This window comes from Eucyclogobius newberryi, unplaced genomic scaffold, assembly GCF_026437365.1.
Source record: "Eucyclogobius newberryi isolate DKJ021-1_F unplaced genomic scaffold, fEucNew1.0.hap1 SCAF_21, whole genome shotgun sequence".
NCBI classification, from domain to species: domain Eukaryota; kingdom Metazoa; phylum Chordata; class Actinopteri; order Gobiiformes; family Gobiidae; genus Eucyclogobius; species Eucyclogobius newberryi.
The window spans coordinates 4,773,969-4,795,851 of NW_027315846.1; the positions used below are offsets into that span (position 1 = coordinate 4,773,969).

Here is a 21,883-nt window from a genome sequence, read left to right on the forward strand (position 1 = left end):
GTAATTCAGCGACGACACCAAAAAGAAAAGAGAAGAAAAGCTGCTCAGAAACTGTTATTCGAATCCAATGAAAAGCAAAACGCTACATTTACGACGAGTTTAATAAATACCTCTAAATGTGGCATTAAGGTCCTTTTGATTTGCAGTAAAAAACACACCTTCCCAGCGAGTTAGCATTGGCACGTTATGCAGTAATACCGTAAGATTAGAAGAATAAAAGCAACGCATTGTCCAAAAGTCGCCACGGTTCTTCACGCGCGTCGACCTTTCGCTAAATTGGTCAGTAACTCCCAAAAGTGTACGTTCGGGACTTTCCGGGGAGGAAAGTGTGGCGCGGTCAGTAGCTGTTTTCGTGTCCGGCCAGGATGTAGAGGTTGCTGAAGGCCGTGGGGTTCTCCGTGGGTCGACTCTCCAGCACCACCACTCTGCGGGATGAGGAAGTACAACAATCGTCAAGGGATGTGTGTGAAAAGTTTAAAAATGTCAGTTAGGATGTGGAAAAAGTGTGTGAAAAGTATAAAAATGTCAGTTAGGATGTGGAAAAAGTGTGTGAAAAGTATAAAAATGTCAGTTAGGATGTGGAAAAAGTGTGTGAAAAGTATAAAAATGTCAGTTAGGATGTGGAAAAAGTGTGAAAAGGGTTTTGGGTCATGTGGGTCATCAGAAGACGATATGAAATAAAATTCTCCTGAGGTGATTTTGATGTTGAAACAATTATTAAATAAAAATATATATTATTTTGTGAATTTTATGCAATATGAAAAATGATTATTTCCATTTCCATAGATTGAGGCTTTTTAAATACTTTATAAACCAAATAAAGGTTCAAAAAGCGTTTTGGTCTCTTTGACCTGGCGCGCTGAAGGAGGCGGAGCGTTTTAGTCTCTTTGACCTGGCGTGCTGAAGGAGGCGGAGCGTTTTGGTCTCTTTGACCTGGCGTGCTGAAGGAGGCGGAGCGTTTTAGTCTCTTTGACCTGGCGTGCTGAAGGAGGCGGAGCGTTTTAGTCTCTTTGACCTGGCGCGCTGAAGGAGGCGGAGCGTTTTAGTCTCTTTGACCTGGCGTGCTGAAGGAGGCGGAGCGTTTTAGTCTCTTTGACCTGGCGTGCTGAAGGAGGCGGAGCGTTTTAGTCTCTTTGACCTGGCGTGCTGAAGGAGGCGGAGCGTTTTGGTCTCTTTGACCTGGCGCGCTGAAGGAGGCGGAGCGTTTTGGTCTCTTTGACCTGGCGTGCTGAAGGAGGCGGAGCGTTTTGGTCTCTTTGACCTGGCGCGCTGAAGGAGGCGGAGCGTTTTGGTCTCTTTGACCTGGCGTGCTGAAGGAGGCGGAGCGTTTTAGTCTCTTTGACCTGGCGTGCTGAAGGAGGCGGAGCGTTTTGGTCTCTTTGACCTGGCGTGCTGAAGGAGGCGGAGCGTTTTAGTCTCTTTGACCTGGCGTGCTGAAGGAGGCGGAGCGTTTTAGTCTCTTTGACCTGGCGTGCTGAAGGAGGCGGAGCGTTTTGGTCTCTTTGACCTGGCGTGCTGAAGGAGGCGGAGCGTTTTGGTCTCTTTGACCTGGCGTGCTGAAGGAGGCGGAGCGTTTTGGTCTCTTTGACCTGGCGTGCTGAAGGAGGCGAGGTCTTTACTGTCCCGATCCTTCAGATGAAATTACAGCGAGACACTCACACCCGGCTGGCACTGCCCATGCGCCTGAATAAAACATGAACCCGAAGGGCACCGCTTTCTCCACGGAAACGCTCATTAAGAGAGCGAGGGAAACGCTGGACAGGGCCAAACAGGAACGGCAAATATTCATCCAAACTAAATATAACTCCAGATGCAATGGTTTAAAAATGACCATCGAGAGCTTCACAGACAATACTCTGTCAGTACAAAAGTATCTAAAGTAAAAGTACTGTGCTTAAGTTAACTTTTACTTCACTACAGGACTTTCTACGCCACTATATGTTTGACATTGTTTTCAATTTTGTTTGAGGGTTATTTTAGCATGTTATGGCAACAAACGAAAATGAAAAATGTATTGAGAAAAAAATTTGGAATTGTTTTAATCTCTGAATGTTTTGTCGTTTCTCTGGTGAGTTTTGGCACAAACCTGTCGGAGCCGAGGAGGCGGAACACTCTGCTGGGGTCAGAAATCTCCTGAGTCACCTGCGAACACAACAACACGGATGAAACACGCCACACGCCTCATTTAATCTGCATCAGGAGTGCAGAGGGCGGGGAAAAGGCTCATCGATAACAGAGCTTTGTTTATCGTCACCGCGTGGTCCGATTTAGATCCAAAACCATCCGGTAAAATGTCCTAAAACGTTTTATTCAAGGGACGTTTCTCAGATTTGAATCGCTGCGACAGTCGGTAAAACTAGTATTAGAACTAGAAACTCGTTTTAAACAATTAAAATCTGAGAAATGTCAAGTAATAAGACATTTTTGGACGTTTACCAAATGGTTTTATGTCTATATATCTGTATATTAATGTGTTCTGTACGTGTTGTCCCCCCTGTCTGTAAATACCCCCCCCTTTTTTATTATGTTCAGCGTCTTTGGGTCACTGAAAAGCGCTATATAAATAAAAGTTATTATTATTATTATTATTATTATTATTATTATTATTATTATTATTATTATTATTATTATTATTATTATTATTATATCAGAACCAAAACTATCCAGTAAAAGGTCCTAAAATGTCTTATGTGACGTCTTTCAGAATTACTAGATGTTTACCGTATTTTCCGGACTATAAGTTGCACCTTTTTTCATAGTTTTGGCCGGGGTGCAACTTATACTTATATTTATACTTATATACTTATACTCCGAAGTGACTTATATGTGATATTATTTGTTATTTTCACACTTGCAACCGCATTTCATACTCCAGTGCGACTTATATATGTTTTTTTCTTCTCTATTATGCATTTTTTGGCTGGTGCGACTTATACTCCAGTGCGACTTATACTCCGGAAAATAGGGAAAATGAGTATCTGGTTCTGATGCTAGTTTTAGTGTGAGAAAAGAGAACCTTTAGCTTTTCTTCTCGTCTGAAACACTTTTGTTTGTTTTCGCCCGGTCTTTGAGTGCGGTCTCCAGGGACTTAGGGTTTCTGTTTACGTCTCGCTTTCCCGTTTCTACGCTGTCGCTGTTCAAAACAACTCTCTTAAAGTCTATTATGACGGGATAGACTGCACATTTGTCCCATTTGTCCCCAGTTTTACAATTTTTGTCAAGTTTATAATGATACTTCCTGGTTGGACATGGACTCTAGACCGTAAACAACAGCCAAAATCCACATAAATGACAACAGTTACGATTTGACACACAATAACACCATAAAATGCCTTTATGTTGTCGAACGCTGGTTTAAACTGTCAGAAAAGTGTCAGTTCCGTGTAAACTGTCTTGATGGCACGTCGCACATTGATGACATCACAGAGGTATTCAGCTCTACTCACTTAAATAATAATAATAACTTTTATTTATATAGCGCTTTTCAGTGACCCAAAGACGCTGAACATATATAAAAAAGGGGGGGGGGGTATTTACAGACAGGGGGGACAACACGTACAATACACATTAATATACAGATAAAATGAACAAGACAGAAGAAGTAGAGTGAAAAAGATGGGGATGTAACAGGGGGTAGAAGTGTAGGCAATGGGGTAGAGGAGGCTAGGGGTAGGGGAGGTCATAGGCTTGGGTGAAGAGGTATGTTTTTAGGCGGGATTTGAATGTTGTGAGTGAGGGAGAGTGGCGGACAGGTTGGGGGAGGGAGTTCCAGAGTCGGGGTGCTGTTCGGGAGAATGCTCTGTCGCCAAAAGTTTTGAGTCGGGATGTTGGTGCAGTCAGGGTGAGAGAGGAGGAGGATCGGAGAGCTCGGGTGGGGCGGTGGGGGATGAGGAGGTCAGACAGGTAGGGGGGGGCAAGGTGGTGAAGAGCTTTGAAGGTGAGGAGGAGTATTTTAAAGTTTATGCGCTGCTTGATGGGGAGCCAATGGAGAGAGCGGAGAACGGGAGTGATGTGATCACGGGACCGGGTGTGGGTGAGGAGGCGGGCAGCGGAGTTTTGGACCATTTGGAGTCTATGGAGGGAATGGGAGGAGATGCCAGTGAGGAGGGAGTTGCAGTAGTCGAGGCGGGAGGAGATGAAGGCATGGATGAGGGATTCAGCAGCGGGGAGGGTGAGGCAGTGTCGGATTTTGGCGATGCGGCGGAGGTGGAAGTATGAGGTCTTGACAATGTGGCTGACATGGGGAGTGAAGGAGAGGGTGGGGTCCATGATGACACCAAGATTGATAAAACCTTTATATATTAATTTAATTTCTGCTCCAACTGCAACTTAACTGAAGTAAAACTATGATAAACAGTCACCACGGTTCTGTTCGACCAAACCAAGTCATCATTAGAAAAACGGGAGAATTGTGTGGACTTTACCGTATTTTCCGCACTATACGGCGCAACGGATTATAAGGGGCACTGTCAATGAATGGTAAATTTTCAATCATTTTTCACATATAAGGCGCACTTGGATTATAAGGCACGCTGTAGTTTTTTGAGACGATTAAAGGCTTTTCAGTGTGCCGTATAGTGCGGAGAATACGGTAGGTTGTTTCCACTCATACTGGACACATTATACGATTTCCAAACGTTTACTAAAATGCGATCCTACAGTTCACCGTCGAGCGTGTCTAAAGCCTTCACGACGCGCCTCGACACGGGACGCGTTCCGGCCCTTCACACCCACGGGCCGCCTCCCCCCTGAACTCCCCCCCTCCTGAGGTCTCCACCCGGACGACTCCAGCCGGTGAATAATTCAGCGACGCCGTTTATGATCCAGCATGCATTTTTAAACGCGGTGCCTGACATTTAAAACAAATCCCGTCGCGCTCGTCCACTTGGGTCAGCGTCGTCATTAAAGCGCCGGACTGTCGAAGCGCACGGGTCACTCCCCAAACAGAGTGGACGCTTGACCTCTGGCCGCTCTGGTGGAATGGCGTGCGTGTTGTGTGTGTGTTGTGTGTGCGTGTGTTAAAGGTGAAGGCGAGCTTTGTCGGGGCAGTTTAATGTGTTGCGGTCGGGTGCGTGCGAGAGGCGTATGAAAGGCCTTTTGTGATGGATACAGGCGAGTGCTGAGGTGTGAAACAAACCAGATCATGTTCAGAGGCGACAAAACGAGCGGCAGACGCTACGGGGAGCGGGGAGTTTTATAACGAATGTAGCAGGTGGAAAAGGTAAAGGTGGGTCGAGAGGGCACAATTTAACCTTTCAAGTTAAAAGTAGAGGAAAGAGGAAAAGGAATTTGGATAAACTCGAGTGCGAAGAGACAGTTAAAAGTGGAATGATCTCTAATGTGACCGTACAACGTGACATTATTGCACAGATGCTAGAAGTTTTGAATAGGCACAAAAATTATAAAACAAACTGATATCTGAGAGTAAGGGAAGCAGAGATTAAAGCAGCAACTAACGATTATTTAGCTTTTTGAAAAATATAGTGACTATTCTTTTGTCGCGATTAGTTGTTTAGAAGGCAAAAGGCCAAAAGATATGAGGTTTTCTCTATATTTCAATGAGGTGAGGCTAAAGAGGTGCCGCTTGAACACATCCTGATGTATATTTACAGACACATATAACGTAGAGCAGCAGCTATTGATTATTTTAGTAATTGATCAATTCTTTTCTTCGATTAATCTGAACATTTTTTGTACATTCGTAAACCATTTGAGTTACACATATTTACAGATATATATGTATAATGGATGGCACAATGAATGCTAATGCTATAATCACGCAAATTTGTGAAAAAATAACTAAAATGTGTGATCGTTTTTCCATCACATAATGTTTAACCAAAAAACTATAAAATATGAAACACACGACATCCAGACCAACAAAAATTTAAAAAAAAAATCTAATATTTGCAACAAATAAATCTGAAAAATGTATAGATGTTTTGTTTTATTGACACATTACATACAAAAGGATCCCAGTGTATGTTGAGTATTTTACTTAATATTTGAGTAAACTAAATCTAGCTGAACTTTCTTTTTTTTTTTTAATCAAATTTGGCCTCATTTATAGTGAGAGAAAACTGACAAAAAATGAATAAAAAACACACAAAAGAGAAGTGTTAAAAGTGCATGTTTTACCTCGTTGGACTTGAAGCTCTTCCCTTGCATGCCATGTTTCCAGAAAGCCAGCACGCTGTCCTGAAGGCACACTGTTCAAACACACGGGGCCAGAATCAGACGCCGAGACCAAATGAAACAAACGCGTGCTCTAAAACATCACTCGCCTACGGATCCGATGCAGAAGTCGAAACTCAGCTCGGACGCCAGCTTTTTGTTCGACTTTAGTCTACCCTGAAGATTCACGATCTTCAGATTTTCTGGAACGAGCCGAAGAAAAGGCGGAGTTAAAATCAGGGAAGGAAAAGAAAAAGAAAGTGCTTTGGCGACATAATAAACATGGTGAAAGTGTAGTCAAAATAAACATTGAGAAAACTAAAAAGCACTTTGACTAAACATACAGAATATACAGTGACACTTACGGTCCAGACACACCAGCACCGTGTCTCTCTCCAGCTGAGTGACGTGAATCGCGTCCACCTGCTGGCAGTCTGTGGAAACACGCCTCATTTTCATCAGAATCATAAAGGTTTATCATCTATTATCACAGACACAGCTTCAAAATAAAAGGTAATGTCATGTTCGACTGGGATTAAAGGGGCTGTTGCATGTAATGAAGTCAAATATGCACATTTATATTGTAAAAGCAGCTCATTGGGTCAAATTAAGATCGCTGTGTGCTGTCTGCGTCTAACTTTAGAGGGTGTTAGTCTCTGCGAAACAGGAAGTGCGCCGTTAGCACACTTAAAGCAGAACTAGGTCACATTTTGACCTTACTAAATCTCTTTGTGATGGTTAAATATGTAATTTTGATGCGTTTGCAGTGTCTGTGTCGCCCCCTGCTGTCTCTGGGCAGAAAACCAACCTTGAAATGACTTATCTGTTTGTTTTTGTCAAATTTAACATTATTCTGTCTTGTAGAAAGTTACATTTCATAAAGCCGGTCACAAACTTGAGGAACAAAGACAATTAAAGATTTAACTCTTGTTTAGTCAGTCTCGATAATCGGGAATAATCGTTAAATTGTGATGTTTTTTCTCACAATAATCGTAACACTAACATTTGATATTGTGACATGACTAATACGAATAACATTTTTCAAGTGTCGATCCAGTGCTTTGTGGCATCCATTTCTTAGTGATGGCTTTTTTCCACCCAAACGTCGGGAGGCGGTATCCATTTACTGTGTCCACAGTGGAAGTCTCGAGGCCCGCCCATTTCATATTTTATAAAACGGTGACGGTGGCAGAGGCAGAAACTCACTCATTCCCATCTCGGTGAACCAGGAGGAGCAGGAGTTGAGGTTGATGGTCTCGAAGCGGACCAACTGCCCAGGGTCCGAGCCCCGGGAGAGAGCCACGCAGACCAGAGGGTACTCCTGCTCCGGGACCACCAGCATCTCAAACACCTTCAGGGGGCTGGGCAGAGGGAAGTCAAAGTGCTGCGGGGACGGAGAGGGCAAAGGTCAAAACATGCGCGGGTCAAAACGGCCGCAAAGAGACATCTCAATTCAGGTTCCAGATATCAAAGAACATAATGTGACGGAATAACATTTTAACTGCAGTAAAATACATTTTCTTGTACAAAAATAAACTGCAAGACAATGGTAACGACGTTTATCAGTTTTTGCAATTAAACTCTTAAATTATGAATGAAAATCAACAACTCTTTACTTCTTAGGCCCAAAACGTAACTACTTTTCAATATATTCTCAGCTAAATAATCTACACAAATTGACAAAATATGAAAATTTACATTCGATTAGACTAATTCAAGACAATTGTTTTTAAAATACCGTATTTTCCGGACTATTCTGCACCTTTTTTCATGGTTTGGCCGGGGTGCGACTTATGTTACATTATTAACACATTATATCATCATTCATTTTGTTAGTTATTTTAACACTGGCAACCACAAGAGGGCGCTCTAGGCTCTAAGCGACGCAGAAGAAGAATCTGCACTTCCTCTACCTCTGGAGTTTGTGGAGTTGTTTAGAAGTGACACAGAGGAAGAAGAATTCAATGGATTTAGTGATTTGGGGTAAAACTGATGCTTTGCTAAACTTGTTAGCATGTTCTTTATGCTATATTATCTGAATAACTGTTCATATGTTACGTTAACATACCAGACACTTACCACAGTTCTGTCTGTGCCTCATGTAGCTGAAGGTGTTAGCGTTAGCATAGCGTTATTATTTAAACTGCATTTCAAGATGAAACTTACATGTTTTTTTCTTCTCCATTATAATTTTTTTGGCTGGTGCGACTTATACTCAGGAAAATACGGTACATGTTTTCTTATTAACTTTAGTTGAAATTGGACAATGAGAATATATTGAAAGTACATATTTTGACTCAAATCCAGCAATATCTAATCACACAAACGTAAAATAACAGTCTGAACTAGAGTCATTTATGCTACAGCGGATGAGCTTTTGAGTTCTGACCTTGATGAGCATGAACCTCTGCATGGGCTCGTACCACTGCAGCAGAACGATCCCCGACTGAAGAGCTCCACACAGATACTTGTGCCCCGTGTACGGGTTTCTCACTGTGAAAGGAGACGCACATGATTATGACGCTATATTCAGTCGATTCCAGCTCGTCGTTAGGAATATTCTGCTGTCTGGATTGGAAAAAGCTGCAATTTAACCATTTAAAGAAGACGTATCATGCAAAAATCAACGTTTATGAGCTTGAAGCCGTGTTACGGCGGTGTTTTCATCAGTATCTCACTCAGAGCTGTATTTAGATGGATCATTTATTATTATTTATATAGAAAAGTTTCCATTTCTCGACAATAAAACCCAGTCAATGAAAATCCACAGCTTGCTACATCAATTCTGCACTTTTAAACAGGATTTCAATGGTCCCGTTAATATTACGAAGCTGTTTTAGGTCAATTTAGCAGTTTAAAAATGAACAAAATGTATAATAATGATCTACACATGTTATATTTTATGACTAAGTACTAGAAAAACAAGCATAATGTGTCATAAAAGTTGAAATACATGAACTTGACTGCTTGATTGTACTGTGTGTGATCGCTTCATGCCAAATTAATTAAAGAAAGGACAACTTTAAATTATTTATAGAGAGGTTTATAGAGGTTTAGGAGGATAATTTAAAGTTAAAGAGTCTGGCGATGAATGTAGCACTTTAGTTTCACCAAAATATTAGTTATTAACATTACTTGTGCCTTAATTACTGGCCTGTAGCATTATCTGCGACTGACAAATGTGTTATTGATTCACTGTAGTCCTGATGTAGTTGGGGTGTGGCCCTGTTCCAGTCCAGATTTAGTTCTGGTTAAGTTCAGACACGGTTTAGTCTCAAACTCACCGATGCAGCACTTGTGGCATCCTTTAGTATCCGGGATCTTCGTCGTCAGGGCGAATCTCCTGAAAAACAGACAAAAAGAACAAGGTTTAAAAAAAAAAAAAAGAGCTGCTGACGTCCGAGCACCATTTATTTCAATTACAACCACGACTAATCAAGAGGGCGTAAATCAGAGCGGGCACAAAGACTGTGCGCGGCGAGAGGCCTGAAGTTTAAAAGCCAAAGTTTTGACCTTCTCCGAAGCACAGCGGGTCTGAGGCTGGGGCACTTAAATGTGGGATGTGGGAGATGGAAGAGACTGTGACAAGCAACACTTTAAAAGACACAACACAAACTCTAACTAAACGCACATATTTACTCTGTGTGCGTGCTGAACCACTTAGTTTAGCCCTGGGTTTAGCCTCTCCTTGGTTTAGTCCTTGCTTTAGTCCTTGCTTTAGTCCTTGCTTTAGTCCTTGCTTTAGTCCTTGCTTTAGTCCTTGCTTTAGTCCTTGCTTTAGTCCTTGCTTTAGTCCTTGCTTTAGTCCTTGCTTTAGTCCTTGCTTTAGTCCTTGCTTTAGTCCTTGCTTTAGTCCTTGCTTTAGTCCTTGCTTTAGTCCTTGCTTTAGTCCTTGCTTTAGTCCTTGCTTTAGTCCTTGCTTTAGCAGCCGGTTTAGCCCCCGGTTTAGTTCTCACCTGGGGAGGATTTTGTCTGGGAAGCGATGCGTCTGAAACTGAGCAGCGAGTCCAGGCTTCTTCAGCTGCTCGAACAGACCGATGAGGTTATGTGAGTACAGCTGGAACGATTTACCTGCAACAACAAAACACCATCAGAACAATCCAAGCAGACAATTGTGTTAAAATGTCTATTCTAGTGATCAAAATCTACAATAAAGATAAGTATTTATGCATTTCTCAGGCCGTTTCAAACTAAATTAGACTTCATGTTACTATTTCATATAACTATGAGCAGTCTGGGGAAGGCGTGTGGACTTAAAAACACAGAGGAGCTTCATGGATTACAATTTTTCATAAATGGAGCGTGCAGGTTAAGATGGAGGAAGAGATGGACTTCATTTATAGGATTAATATGCAGCGAATGAATGAAGCAGAACAACTCTACCAACATTTGGATAAAAGATCAAAACTTTGCAGAATATAGGACCTTAGGAAAGATAAGATATTCCTTTATTGTCCCACATGGGGAAATTTCATTGGTGCAACGCAGGTAGATACAGAGGTAGATACAGAAGAACAGATCACTTATAGGAAGTCTGAAAAACACTTTCAGTAGAAGATCTCCTATAAATAAATAAAAACTCCCATAGACAAATAAATAAATAAATACCATTGCATGTGATCCCGACAGTAATTGCAATAAGTGTCATCAAATTAGGGCTAAACATGGTCTAAAATGATGCCAAACTAGGTCAGAAATTAGACTAAACAATAGATACGGTAGTTCTAAATGACAATCAACCCAAAGGAGGACAAAATCATTAAAGGACAAATATTATGCAGTATTTGTATTGTTATTGGCCTTTAAAAATGCTTTCAAGTTCTTGTAGTTTGGCATGTTTTATAACAAACAAAATGATATATTTGAATCTCTGCCGTTTCACCCAGAACTATCAGAGTTTTGACGCAATCTACTGGCTGTTTTGGCACCATCTATTGGCTGCAGAGGGAATTACAGAGGGAATTACACACAGGCTTTCCTCTCACGTCCGGGTCTAAGCACGCAGTTGTACTTATGGCGATTAGATGGGACAAATTCACACATGGAATTGGGCGATAATTTATTAACTTCAAAAACAGAAGATAGGATTCTGAGAGCCGCGTCACAGATCGAGAAACCAGAGTATTTTTGACGCTCGGAGGGGAGAGGACTTTCGAACCGGGATTCATAAAACAAGCGTGAATGAAGCTAAATGCTACTCCAGGTGTGTTTTTGATGAGGAAACAATGTTAGCACACGGTTAATAACTCAAAACGTCTTTATAGATCGTCTTTAAACAAAACAAACCCTCAAACTGCAGTGGACCACAGTTTGAGGAATACGGTTGAAGCTTCTGTAGCCTGAACAATATCACTAGCAGTCCAGGCAGAAGTAAAACCAAGGTCAAAGTGAAGCGACAAAGGGCCGGGGTTAGCGGTGCGCGGAGCCAAAACAGAAATGTGGTGATGGAGGATTACCTTCTGATGAGGCCGGTTAGTATCAGTGAAGCCACGAGAGCAGGAGCCACAGAGGAGAAAGAGCAGAGGGTCAGAGGTCACAGATGTGTTCAAACTACAACATGGCTGGGTCCGGTCACGCCCACAACCGATCTCACCATGACAACGCACTTTTAGCACAACTCAAGATTCGTTTTATTATTCATTTAAGGGCTGAAACGACCGATTATTTCAGCAGTCGACTGGTCAATGAGGATTATTTAGCACGATTAATCGAATGGTCAAGCAATTATTTCTAGTATTTTACTTTTTAAATACATTTTTAACCAATTAAAAAGGTTGAAATACAGTGACCGAAGTGTTCTAGATGGAGAATATTTACAATGGATTCAATAATACCGCTGTCTTTGCCATGAAGTCATGACGATTATTTGAATATGATTATTTTATTACTCGACTGGTCACGATTATTTAGTACGATTAATCGAATGGTCAAACGATTATTTCTATTGCATATCAAGACTTTTTGAATACATTTTTAACCAAATAAAAAGGTTGAAATATGGTGACTAAAGGGTTCTAGAAGGAGAATATTTACAATAGATTCAATAATACTGCCGTCTTTGCCATGACGATTACCCGAATACGATCATTTTATCCGTCGACTGGTCTCAATTATTTCGATTAATCGTCACGGCCCTACTTTTTCACATCTTTTATATCAACGAGCCGAGTGTAAAAGTGTAGAAAGTCGAGAGACCATAGACGTCCTGCACAAAAACTAACGCGGAAATAATTGGTGATCACGACGTTTGCGATTCATAAATAACCACCGTTAAATTTGTGAATGGATTGTCGCGGCGAACGCTTCAAAACCAACGCGTCGCGGAAAAAGTAGTAAAAATAGACGCTCGTTAATTTTGCCTTTAAGTCAGCCGCCGCGTCGTGTTTAAAAATACTAAAACGGCTCGAGCGCGACGCGTTATAAAAGGCGAGCGCCGCTTAATGCCGTTATCTGCCCGTACAGCTGGTCGCCACGTGAACGAACGGCGTTATTCTGTAGGTAAAAGCAATCTGTCATCTCCTGATGTTGCCGGATCGACTCCTCCTCCTCCAGAGCGCGAGTCGGGGGTCCGCGGGGACAATGGGGTTATTTTGAGCTGTTGCTGCGCCAGAGAAAACAGATAACGGCGAAGGAGCGGTTTATACAATGACTGACGGCGACAGTAGTTTATGGCTGGGTGAACATGACATCACACCTTATATAGTGTTTTCTGTTTAACCCTCTGGAGTTTATGGGGTCAATTCTTCACCCGATGATATTATTTTTATTAGTATGTTTTTGTTAATCATCACCTTCTGAGGTACAATTATTATGCAGTTTTTTTTTTTTATATTACCACACTTTTCCATATAATTCTATAATATTGTGACTGTAGTGGGGGTAATAGGGTGGTTATAAGATTTACAGGAAAATTAAACATAAGGATAAAAAAATAAACAAATTAAAAAATATATATCTTAATTGTCATGAAAACAAGTGAACAAAAATATCAAAAAGTATTAAAAAAAAAATAATATATATATATATATATATATATATATTTCTTCAATAGCATTTAAGTAGCAGTAATTTCTATCTTAAATAAATAAAAATAAATTCATACATTTAAATAAAATTTAAAAAATTAATGAATAAAAATAAAATAAATTTAAAAGATAAAATAAAACAAATTATTGAATTCAATTTATATTTGTAATGCCCAAAATCACAACAGCCGTTGCCTCGGCGGGCGACAGTGAAAAACAGATTAAGCGTAAATAAATGATAAAAAATACAAAAATAAATAAATTAAATAAATGTTTCCTCCCGGGGAATAATATTGGGGCAGTAAATTATTGTATTAATCTGAACTTTTTTGTGGTGCGGGTGGATAAATGCAGCTGTATGCGAATATAAAAGGAGGCAGTACCTGAGAGAGACATGAGGTTGTTGTTGATGATGTACAGCCAGGTGCATCTCCGTGGAAACAGCTGAGAGACAAAAGAAAGGCAACGTCATTCATATTGCAAAACGGATCAAAAAGCTGACCATTATCTGATTTCTGGAGTTATCAGATTATTGAAACGTCATGAAAAACAGCAATCAGATTTCCTTTCAAATGTCAAACTAAGCAGGATAGTAATAATAAATGTAAAATACAATTAAAAAAGAAGCCTCACTGAAATAAATAGCAGAATTAAATGTTTTATTAGGTAGATTGTGTTTATAATTAATCATAGGTCACTTTTTTGACCCTCTTACAGCAAGAAAATCCCCACTAAAGCAAAGAAAATGTACACATGATTAATATTAAGCCACAAAAATCATTTCATTTATTGAACATCGACGTAGTAAGTATAACAAAGACAAAATAAAAAAGTTAAAGATGGAAAGAGTTATTTTAATATTCATTGCTCGTTTGTTTGTTACTCTAAAAATCTACTAATTCACTGACTTTTTTAAATGATCAGAAGTCATATGTGCATTTTAAGTGTATCATTAGGTTATCCGATTATTCTAGTTTAAGGATTTCATGTTTTTGATACGATTCTTGTGAGAGAAAACATCACAATATAGCGACTATTTTACGATTATTGAACAAATTAGTGACCGGACAGTGACCAAACAACTAAAATATTACATTTTCTTTCATTCCTATGGTCTAACATGTCACTATTCCTCAAGTTTGTGACCAGCTTTACAAAATGTTACTTTCTCAAAGACAAAAATTAAGATAAATGTGACAAAAACAACCAGATAAAATAGAATAACCACGATTATTGATTAAACTAATAATCTTAACATCCAGTTATCGTTTTTTCTGGCGATGTAAATGAAGCCGACATTGTTTGACGTGTTACTTGTGTCGGTGCTACAGATGTGTTAATAATAAAGAGTATGACCTGCTCCATTGTGGCTTCATGCAGCTCGTTCAGATTCAAGGTGTAGATACCGTCCTCCGTCCCGAAAATAAGATATTGATCTGATAAAGAAAAAGGAGAAAATTTGAATCGTTTTCTTTTGGCATCACTGGAAAGCAACGGCATTTAATGGATCAGACGACCTTCGCTTCTCACCTTTTGTGTCTGGGTGGATCCATGACGTGGCACAGTTGATCTTCAGTGGACACCCGTCGAATACTTTAGAGAAACACGCTCCCATCTGAAACAACAACGTAAAACAACGGCTAAGTATTTGGGACTGTAGCAAAAATATTACTTTATGACCGCACTTTGGGTCTAGCACTTTGGGTCTAGCACTTTGGGTCTAGCACTTTGGGTCTAGCACTTTGGGTCTAGCACTTTTGGTCTAGCACTTTTGGTCTAGCACTTTTGGTCTAGCACTTTTGGTCTAGCACTTTTGGTCTAGCACTTTTGGTCTAGCACTTTTGGTCTAGCACTTTTGGTCTAGCACTTTTGGTCTAGCACTTTTGGTCTAGCACTTTTGGTCTAGCACTTTTGGTCTAGCACTTTTGGTCTAGCACTTTTGGTCTAGCACTTTTGGTCTAGCACTTTTGGTCTAGCACTTTTGGTCTAGCACTTCTGGTCTAGCACTTCTGGTCTAGCACTTCTGGTCTAGCACTTCTGGTCTAGCACTTCTGGTCTAGCACTTCTGGTCTAGCACTTCTGATCTAGCACTTCTGGTCTAGCACTTCTGGTCTAGCACTTCTGGTCTAGCACTTCTGGTCTAGCACTTCTGGTCTAGCACTTCTGGTCTAGCACTTCTGGTCTAGCACTTCTGGTCTAGCACTTCTGGTCTAGCACTTCTGGTCTAGCACTTCTGGTCTAGTCCGGGTTCAGCACTGGTTTAGTCTAATAAACCACTTCAAAATCACATGAAGATCTAAATCGATGCTAATCTTCTCAGTTTTCCCTTCACAAAAGCATAAAAGCCTCAGTATATCTTGGCGCACTTCTTGAACCTCGCCTATCCGAACGCCACACCAGGGTCAAACATGCAGATCTTGGGACATCGTGACCACAAATCCAAACATCTCCAGAATGCACCGGAACAATGGACGGAGCCACTCACCAGGACTTTGGGAGTCGGCGGCAGCCCGTTGATGGCAGGTTTCTGAAGACGAAACACAGGAAACATGTCATAAAACACCAGACGGATGTCACAAAGGCAATAATCAGAACATATTTAGACGGAAATGACGTAAGTCTGAGGAATAAAGTCTGGCGGTAATGCAACACTTGGATGCCAACCGCCATAAAACAACAACAACAACAACAACAACAACAACGTGTTCGTTCGAATGTCTGTGGAAAACAAAATCTACTGTGCAACTTTAGAAAAACATATGAGGTTTGGAAGGAGAGTTTGTCAGTTTAGAGATCCAATGTTTGCTTTTTTTACTCCTGAAATAAAACATCTGATTGGAAATAAACATGTATACAATTGGTAAGTAATCCCATTAGTTAATAAATTATGTTTTAGCTTTAATTTATGCATATGATCTAACAGCTCTTGTGTTTAAATTGTTCCCAGTTTGATTATACTGTGTTTTCCGGACTATAAGTCGCACCTTTATTCATAGTTTTGGCCGGGGTGCGACTTATACTTACCGTATATTTATACTTGTATACTTATACTCCAGAGCGACTTATATGTGATATTATTTGTTATTTTCACACTTGCAACCACATTTCATACTCCAGTGCAACTTATACATGTTTTTTTCTTCTCTATTATGCATTTTTTGGCTGGTGCCACTTATAGTCCAAAAAATACGGTAACTGCTGATCGTATTGAATACGATTTTGGTACCTGCCATTTTTCATTTAGTTTTCCTTTAGTTCTTTACTTTTTTCCATGCTGTGTTTTGCTTAAAGTGTATAAAACTCGTCAGATGGGGGAGCGGCACTTCTATTATAGCAAAAACAAACAAGACGGGTTTTTTTGTCTATTGAATTGTTTTTGTGCCTAGATTGCCACCAGGAAATACACGTCATTGGTAATCTGCTCTGGAATTCTTGATAAAAACATCAATTTGGCTTTGAAACCAACATTCTGAATAAACCCGAATACAAACGCACGGGGAAATCCTTCTTCTCTTTCCGGTGCTGTCGGTTCTGGGCCGGTTTGGGCTCGTCTCCGTTCACAGTGTCGTCCGAGTCGTTGTCTGACAAAAAATAACCAAAGTCAGAGCCAGGAAAAACAACAACAGCAACAACGAGGACAACAAAAACACAGGACTAAACTGTACAGCGAAGTGTGTGGTCTTACCTGCACATTTGGACTTATAGAGAGCTTGCAAGGAAATAACATTTACATTCAAATTGTGATCATTCTATGGCATTAAAATGACGTTTCATTGCAAAGTGTGAAGTAAATGACTCTGAAATCACATTAAAAGCAACATTTCTCTGCATTAAATACCCTGGGAAAGTCGCTATTGCCTCAGTGACCTTTTTATTTTTTGCTTTATTCTTTGGTTTCTCAGTTTCTTTTTGATTTTTGACTCTATGTTGTTCCGTTTGTTTTTTACAATATAAAACACACAAAATGAAGTTGCTATGGCTAGAAAAGGCTATCGAAATCCAAAGTCTGCGGGTTTTACACATAAGAGACATAATAGATATTTAGTTGTTTTCAGAGCATATTTTATGACTGTAATGACTTAATAACCTACATGAACTGCAACTATTTAATTATGCTCACAATTTGGCTGATCTTGCAGAGTTCTGACACTTTAGAGCTTCCAGATCGTTTCCTTTTTAACTTGTAGATATATTTATTATAACTGTCTTTTTTCACAGATGTACGTTATTAAAGATGTAACAATTATTCTCTTAACCTGTTACCACCCACCTGTCCGCCGGCGAGCATTTTCTATATCTCAAATATTCTCTTACATCATACATACATAATTTTAAAGCTTATTTTCTCAACAAAACGAATATGTCATTGATTTACATTGAATAATATGCCCCAAGAAGCAATTGCCAATAGTTTGTGAGAAAGTCTCAACTTTTACAAACGCATGTCCTACCTGTTTGCTGTTTATGACGGACGAAACGGCTTTAATTCTGTACATCCTTGTACTCAGTCTGTCCGTAAGGAATCATTGAAAAACAATATCCACTTGTATTTTTCCTGAAGTTATCCGATTTCGAGATATTGTCAAGTAAACAAACTTTTCTTCGTTTCTCGCCGGACGAGAATGCGCTTGTCCGGCGCATTTCTCCGTCCATAACAAATGACCTGTTTGACTTATAAAATAATGTTGGGTATCCTTCTTTTCTTCAGACTGTTACCTACAGAATGAGACCATCCACGAATTTTTCTGTCCACGGGTTTGTTTGCTACAGCCTCCGCAAAAAAAAATGTGCCGCTTGCGACGCACATGGATTAGTCTGTTTACATCTAAATAGCGCTGCATGCTAGTGAGGTAGCAGACTTTGATTGACATATTATTCTAGCCAATAAGAATAGCTTTAGAAAGAGGGGCGGGACAAAGGCCTTATTGACACAGAATCTTCTGTATTCTCGTGCGTAAGGCTCCGGGAAGGCTGTAAAGAGCCAGATTTCTCGGCAGGATTTTGCGCATAACTTTTTCTGATTTTATTAGCCTTTTGGACGTGCATTTTGTTAGATATATGTATTATTATACCAATACAAAAATAAAATAAACATTATAATTTTTTTTTTTTTTTTTTTTAAACCTCTATATGGGAAATTCATGGTTAAACTCATATTTACACATTTTCACATATATTGTTTTTAGCAGTTATAATTGGTATTAGTGGCCTACAAAACATCAAAATGTATGTTTTATGATCATAGAGGAGCTAAAATTGTAATAAAACAGTTTGGCACAGTTGGCACATATTTGGATCACTTGTTCCGAATATACTTTTTGATACAAAAAGGTCAACAGCACCAAAATGCCTGTTCCTAGAGATCTGAAACTTTTGTTGTCAACAAGATAAACATCATGTACAGTGAACAGCATATGCACACAATGAAGTATGTCATGCTCAGGACCATTACAAATTAACAATATTCAGGCGAGACTAAAAAAGGATGTTTTGTTTATGTTTGGGCTTCTGTTCTGTACAAGTTCTGAAGCCCTGACAGTGTTCATGTGCACATCTGCAGAAACTAGAAGGCCTAAGCTTTCTAATGATGCATCACACTTGCATGTGGGCTGTAAGATCCTCTTTTAATAAGCAATGCCATTTGGGTATGTCCAACCATTGTGCACAGGGCGAAATAGGTGGATGGTAACAGGTTAAACACTTAGTCAAAAATGTCACTCGTATGATGTAATTAACGTCATCTTAATACTTTGAATATATGTAAACACAATTTGCACTCTGACTAAATTGTAAATTGTGTCTATATATTCAGTATTTTTTTTTTAATATTTAGTAAATTTGGTATTCATGCATTATTATTTTTTTTATATTTTTTTGCTGTTATATTTCTTGTTTCAAGGTGCACCTTAGCGCCGAAAGTTTGTAGTTTTGATTGATTGATTTATTTTTATTCCCTGACAATGGCAATAAACCTTTCCCTGATTCTGCTTCCGATTCTGGGGTAAATGCATAATGAGCGCACAAACGTTCTGCTTTAGCCCGTTTCGGTCACTCTAACATTGTAAATCTGCGTGCGAAATGACAAAGTGTGACTTAACGAAGTGCGACGTGACTAACACTAAATAAAGGGTCCATTTTAAGGGACGTTTCTCACCGGGGTCCGAGGTGTGCGACAGCATCCCGGGGCTGCTGACGCTCACAGACAGATAGTCCTGATTGCTCTCGGTTTTGTTCCCCTGCTCGGGCGTCGACAGCCTCCGCACCGCTGAGCCGGGCCCGTTCTCCGAGCTCGGGAACCGCTTCACCGTCAAAGAGCGCTCGTCGTTCAAGCCGATGTCGTCTGATGAACTCAGCCGGGGCTAAACGGACGAGAGCGTTAGAGAGGCACTTTTTCTCCTTGAAAATAGACTCTCAGTAATATTCCACGAAGATCAAGTATTTGTGACTCGTCGACTGTAAAAACTTAATTGTTGTTGTATTTTGGTCATTGAAATCTCACTCTAAAAGGTGAAAACAGTGGCATTATTAAATCAAAATGTAAAAACAGACTAAACCTTTTTGGATTTTCACCAATAATACACTTAATACTGATTGAATACATTATATTTTCATGACATCTATAAAAGAAAAGCCCACAAACAAACAAACAAATATATAATTATAATTTTTCTGACATTTTTAGATAATAATCCCACTGTCCAGATAAAAATTACGATTCAAAATATGACAGATTATTTTTTTATTGTCTAATTAGGGACGAATAATCCATTTTAATTTATTACATCTGTAAATTTAACTGTCAATTTTGTGTACACAGTAAGCCTATTTTTATTTTATCCTTTAGTAGATTTAAATAGTTTTTCTTTTATTACCGTATTTTCCGGACTATAAGTTGCACCTTTTTTCATAGTTTTGGCCGGGCTGCGACTTACACTTATATTTATACTTATATACTTATACTCCGGAGCGATTTTTATGTAATATTATTTGTTCCGCATTTCATACTCCAGTGTGACTTATATATGCTTTTTTCTTCTCTATTACGCATATTTTGGCTGGTGCGATTTATACTCCGGTGGACTTATAGTTCGAAAAATGTTTTTTTTTTTTAATTTCTTATTGTTTTATGTTGCACCGAATCTCCAACACAAGTTCCTATATTTGTGACTTTTGTTCAATAAAACTTTTCTGATTCTGATTGATCATTTCAGACCTAATCAGTATTTATTCTATAATTCCTCCTTCTCCATTAATATTAGTAAAGGGCACTAAATATCATTAATTACAGCATTGTGCATACATTACATACATTATAGGTTTATTAGATTAACATAGGGCCGAGTCTCCCTGGTTTACTGAGGAGCAGAAACGGCTGATTTGAACGTTTTAATGACTACATGGAGAAATACTAATTGAACTGCGTACCTTTGGGGGCAGCGGCGGGGGGACGCCTGGTCTGAGAGTAGATCTGCAACAAACGACACCATGTTTAGCACAACTTCCAATCAAACCCAACACTTCCGCCCCGACAACTCACATCTCCACGTCTTCAAACGCGTCTTCCAGAGGAGCCACGTGCCCGCTGGGGAAAGAGAAATGAGACGGCGGAACATGAGAGTCATTGTCGCCTCGCGGGACGGAAATGTTTGTGGCGACGTGGCCCGCGTAGAAAAGGAGAAACGGGACTCTGGAGAGGATGGAGGAGGTCATTACCGGGACCGAAGGGATCAGCAAAACGGAGCAATAACAAGCGGCGCAACGAGGAGGCGTGACAAGCATAGGTGTGGGAGGGGCTGAGGACAGGTGAGGTCAAAGGAGGAACCGCACAAATGTATCTGCATCATATGAAGTCATTTCCACGGCAAAAACGCTGCAAAATCTTTCAAAACTATTAAGAGTGTTGCACCAAAACTACAACAAACACAGAGCGGTCGACAGCGTCAGTCGACTGATCAAAAATGCGGTCGATTGAGATGCCACAACTTTCGACGTATTTTCTTTGCAATGAAAACGTCTGTGTTGAGAACATGCGGGCAAAGTGGCGTAACGTGTCCATGGAAACGGTCGGAGAAACGCACACTGTCCACTTTCAAACCCAGCGATGGCGTCGCACGTGCGGGAACGATTCACAAATGAGACTCACGCCAAGGCGAAAAGGCCCGAGGAACGTGTTATCCGACTTTTGCTCTTGTTGTCCTACTATTGTTACTGTTTTGTATTTGTAAATTTTAAACAATGTGCCTGAAACTGCGCCCGATGACACAATCAACCAGGCTTTTAGATAGAGACCCGTGTTCCCGTATTTTGGACGGGGTATTTTAAAATGTGGACGGGCATTTTCATTAATAAATCTTAGAAAAAAAAGGGAATATTATCATTAAATGGGGCCGGGAAGCATTTGACAATAGGTCGCCATTACAGTTGACTGTTTACAAGTGAAAATGTGCATGCTGCGCGCTGATTGGTCGATAAAATTTGTGTGCTTGGCTCTGATTGGCTGCCGAGCCGTGGTCCAGAGAATGCCGAAGCTACTCGTTTTTTTTTCCGCCTAGTCGGGCCCCCGCACAGAATTATTTGGGCGGGGTGTTTTCAAATCCTATCTAAAAGCCTGCAATCAACTACAAAAAACAACTAAACCTCATTTTAAACGGTTTAAAAAATGAAATATAATTACAGACGTCTAT

The 21,883-nt window shown here is 40.0% G+C and overlaps 1 protein-coding gene across 1 annotated transcript in view; it reads right to left on the reverse strand.

Annotated features, from left to right (window-relative positions):
• Positions 1 to 21,883, reverse strand: part of map4k5 (mitogen-activated protein kinase kinase kinase kinase 5) — a 101,695-nt gene that overhangs the window by 45,023 nt on the left and 34,789 nt on the right. Inside the window, exons 17-34 of the mRNA XM_072458331.1 lie at positions 20,737 to 20,781; positions 20,625 to 20,667; positions 19,354 to 19,558; positions 16,885 to 16,908; positions 16,695 to 16,780; positions 15,685 to 15,726; positions 14,730 to 14,814; positions 14,556 to 14,635; positions 13,583 to 13,643; positions 10,131 to 10,245; positions 9,459 to 9,517; positions 8,564 to 8,667; positions 7,381 to 7,558; positions 6,540 to 6,608; positions 6,285 to 6,377; positions 6,139 to 6,209; positions 2,087 to 2,142; positions 335 to 425 (exon numbers count right to left, since the gene is read on the reverse strand). Coding sequence (XP_072314432.1) covers positions 338 to 425; positions 2,087 to 2,142; positions 6,139 to 6,209; positions 6,285 to 6,377; positions 6,540 to 6,608; positions 7,381 to 7,558; positions 8,564 to 8,667; positions 9,459 to 9,517; positions 10,131 to 10,245; positions 13,583 to 13,643; positions 14,556 to 14,635; positions 14,730 to 14,814; positions 15,685 to 15,726; positions 16,695 to 16,780; positions 16,885 to 16,908; positions 19,354 to 19,558; positions 20,625 to 20,667; positions 20,737 to 20,781 — 1,504 coding nt within the window. The 3' untranslated portion in view covers positions 335 to 337. The remainder of the gene's footprint in view (positions 1 to 334; positions 426 to 2,086; positions 2,143 to 6,138; positions 6,210 to 6,284; positions 6,378 to 6,539; positions 6,609 to 7,380; positions 7,559 to 8,563; positions 8,668 to 9,458; positions 9,518 to 10,130; positions 10,246 to 13,582; positions 13,644 to 14,555; positions 14,636 to 14,729; positions 14,815 to 15,684; positions 15,727 to 16,694; positions 16,781 to 16,884; positions 16,909 to 19,353; positions 19,559 to 20,624; positions 20,668 to 20,736; positions 20,782 to 21,883) is intronic.